Below are 4123 nucleotides of genomic sequence, written 5' to 3'. Positions count from 1 at the left end.
AATGCATGGACCATGTTGCTATATATATGGATTTATCTATTGATTAGAATGCATTATATATATATATATATCGATTTACACAGTTTGTAAGCGTCAATGGTATTCTCATATTCTTTATTTCATGAACTTAGCAATCTCTGCTCTAATCTAATATCCGAGTTCTGAAAAAAATATCGGCAATCTTGCAGTTAAGTTCTGTAATTCTAGAGCTCTGAATTGGTTGAAGATGTCGAGGCCTTACAACAATGTGCACGTTGACGTCTATGAACGCGAAAAGAAAAAATGCAGCACCAAATTTTTGGTAACCGACATTACGTCAAGTTTACTGTTTGCTGTGATACTGGAAATCAAACGGCAACGCCTCGCGGTTTGATGTACGTGGCGATGAGGGTGAGCATGGAACGGGCATGGAAAGCCCACGACATGGCGTTCAGTCTGCGAAATAAGCAAATGAATAGCAGAGAACGTGCTGCGTGGCGAGACTGTGTGAAGCACTTTGAAGCCACAGCTGAGCATATCAACGTTTGTTTCAGCAATAACTACGAGGAAAAAGATATCCCAACCTGGCTGAGCGCAGCTTTGACAAGCCTGGACACATGCATCAGTGGCTTTCGCGACATGAATTTGTCTGCTACGAATCCTATAAGAGCTCTCATAGCGTCGACCGCTGTCAATGTGTCGGAATTAGTGAGCAACTCGCTTTCCATGTACAATCTTCATACCGGATCGAACAAACGACGCCTGTTGTCTACATACCATTGAAGAATTTGCCGCAACATAAAACCTATAAAGAAAACAGATGAGTACTCCAAGTGCAGACCGAATTTGAAGGGCGAGGTCATGATATTCTATCGTCTGCAACTTCATTGACAAAACAACAATGAACAGGGAATCAATATGCAAAAGAGCGGGCCGGCCTTTTTGAAAATATTTGAAATGACCGCGGGAGATACAGCTATGCATTTTTTCCGGAAGGAATTCGAATGTGGTCGCTGAAATATGGATGAGCGCTGAATTTTGGGCGCTTGAATTCAAATGGCCTCGTTATTTGAATAACATTAATGCCGTGATTACTTGCATTGATTACGCTGAACCGTGGAGCGTCCCGGAGTTGGAGTGACGGAGCTACCAGAAAACGCATGTAAATAGGTCATTATATCATGCATGGATGGCATATGGGTCCAAAACATGCATCCAAAATTGGTGCTGCAGCTGTCAGAGGGTGTACCTCCATAGCATTAACTTTGCTATGGAGGTGGAAATAGGAACTGCCCAACGAATAAGCCCCTTCAACACCGAGTTAATATAGATAAGTAGAAATATTAAAGATGATGTGACGTTTTATTATTTAATAAAACCAATGGGCTGAGAAGCGTACTGCTTTCCACTTTCAGTATAGACGAGTAGAAATATTAAAGATGATGTGACATATTATTTAATAAAACGAAGGTGCTGAGAGGCGTAGTGCTTTACGCCTTCTAGTGTATATAGGAGATTTACAGAATAAGTTTGTAACGAGAGATTTGTAAAAATATGTTTTATATAAAGTTAATGAAAAATAATTACAAATAAAATATTTATTTATTTCATTAACATGTTGCTCAAGATGAAAGACATGGTATACTTTTTAATAATTAACCTGCCGTTGTCATATATAAAGCTAATAGTGAATCAACTAATCACATACAATTACAACGTCATATATATAAAGCTAATAGTGAATCTATTAATCACATATAATTCCAACTCTCCACTTGTAAACCACTTTTAAAATTTTATACATTATCAATTTCAAAAGGTTTAATTTTTCGGATAACTAGGTAGATCATTAACCTTACCCTTCTAGGGGCATCACCCATTCCCGATTTACGTTCACCCATGCTTGATCATTAACCTTACCCTTCCAGGCGCATCACCCATTCCCGGTTTAAGTTCACCCATGCTTTGCTTTTCTTGCTTTGTTGTTTCTTTTCTTTCTGTTCACCCATTTCCGCCTTCCCCATTCAGTATAGTATTATCGCCATTGAAAAGAAGTAGTACCATGAGGACAAACATTAGACCAGCCTCAGAAAAACATTTTCTGTAGAACTTGGTTACACAAATTAGCTTTATACGATTATGTCTATGATGGATGGATGATTTTACTCGATGGTGGATAGAGTTGATTTTAGTGAGAATATTTGGAAGATTTTTTGGTGAGTTTTTTATTTTAATTTTTTTAAATTTGACAGGAATTTATTTAAATCATAAGTTTGATAGATAATTCTGCACAATTTAGGTGCTTTAGTGTTTTTCACAATGCTAAATCTATATATAAAATAAAAAAACCCAATATAAATAACACAATTCAAGATTTCAACTCAATTTTTTCCAAATTCAAGAATAGAAAAATCCAAAAAAAAGGGCTACTACTCCTACCCTCTATACTAAAACCGCACAGTTACCCCTAAGGCTAGCCCATCCATGGGAGAAGAAATTGATCTCTACATCCTAAATTAATATATCTATACTATGAATATAAAATATTAAAAATCTTATGTTAAATAAAAAATAAAATAAATATAATTTTTTAACCACAAATTATGGATTAAATTTTTTTAATCCATAATTTGGTTCTTATGTGAATTTTAGTAATTTTAGACAAAAATCTATTGTGTAATTTCATAGCGATATTGATAGTTTAAATGATTCTAGGTAATGGTTTCTCAAGCCAAAGGTCAAGCATGTTGAATTCTCTAACTTAGCAAACATATATATATCTATATATGTATGTATTTATATATATATATATATATATATATATATATATATATATATATATGTATGTATATATGAATTTTTTGAAAGATTAAAAGGATAAAATTTATGCTCATCCTTGACAATATTATTTATAAATTTCATATTTTTAAATATGAAAATATTCTTCATTATAAAATATCATGGTTACTAATATGAATTATCATTATTTAAAATTCTTTTAATCCAATATACACATGGTTACTATTCTTCTAAATAAAATGTTTATAATATATAAAAATCAATTGAATCTACTTATATTTAGTAACCGAATTGAAATATTTTTTATAATTAAGAATTTTAAAATCATACTAATTTTTTTATTAATTATAATATGAATCAATATAACCATTATTAAGTTGGAATACCTCTATGTCTATGCTCTTAGTGTGAAACATTTTGTCATTCCATCTCACCATGCTTCAACTTGTTCATTGGTATGACTTCTAGCACATTCTAGGAGGTTAATATTTTGGAGCTCCCTAGTAGTGTCCTTAGTTGGAGATAATCTATTACAGTCCCTCGATCCCTCGGGATTTCCCACCCTAATGGAAGGTGCTCTACTTCCCCTCCAGTTGTTTGGTGCCCTCTTAAAATTTCATTATTTACCTCTAGGGAGCACAATATGAGAGCTAGCTCTAGTGATGACAATGGGGTTCTTCAAGGAGGTGTTCCATGTGATGAATCTCGTCTTCCTTGATTCCCTCGCATCCTCACCATTATGAACTTTTCAATTATGTTATGAAACCAGCTCAAGAAAAGATAGAAAAGATAGATCAATGCCTTAGAATTCAGCCTATTCGAGGGGGCAACCTCCTTTACATTACATAAATGAAGAATTCTTGGATGATACAAATTTCTGTATATAGGAGTCTAGGGGGTCATAACATAATCAGAGTCGACATAATAATAATAATGTAATGGCACAATAATAACAATAGTGGGCTTCTATGGGGCACAATAGTAACAATATGGGCATTACATGGGTACATCAATATAATAAGTGGGTTGTACTAATAACAATAATGGGTTACACTAGTAGTATAGGGGCCTAACATGCCCCTCTCCTTCAAAAAGCGTTGTCCTCAACACTTGAGTAGTTCCTGATGCTTCCATATAAATTTCTTGTTCTCCCATGTGGAATCTTCAGCGGATAAGTTCTTCCACTTGATGAGATACTCTAAAATTGATCAATTTCATAGCTGTTGGGTTCTTATTTATGTGGCTTCTCTAGGTTCCAATATGATTTTTCCTTCTTCTTCAATTTCTCGCAATATTGTTTGAATTGGGATCTTTTGCAACTTTTGAATAAGTGGCCATACTTGTT

The 4123-nt window shown here is 34.1% G+C and overlaps 1 protein-coding gene across 1 annotated transcript; it reads left to right on the top strand.

The window, feature by feature from the left end:
* The first annotated feature begins 282 nt into the window (after positions 1 to 282).
* LOC149176596 (putative pectinesterase/pectinesterase inhibitor 17) lies at positions 283 to 762 on the top strand. The gene has a single exon (XM_089421524.1). It carries the CDS (start codon positions 283 to 285, stop codon positions 760 to 762), a length of 480 nt encoding a protein of 159 aa, XP_089277650.1.
* The last annotated feature ends 3361 nt before the right edge of the window (positions 763 to 4123 follow it).

Source organism: Pinus tabuliformis, chromosome 4_1 (assembly GCF_031772625.1).
Source record: "Pinus tabuliformis cultivar Carrire ecotype Pingquan chromosome 4_1, CPIR1, whole genome shotgun sequence".
NCBI classification, from domain to species: domain Eukaryota; kingdom Viridiplantae; phylum Streptophyta; class Pinopsida; order Pinales; family Pinaceae; genus Pinus; species Pinus tabuliformis.
Note: the sequence above shows the minus strand (reverse complement) of the source record. Positions and strands in the feature narration are given on the sequence as shown.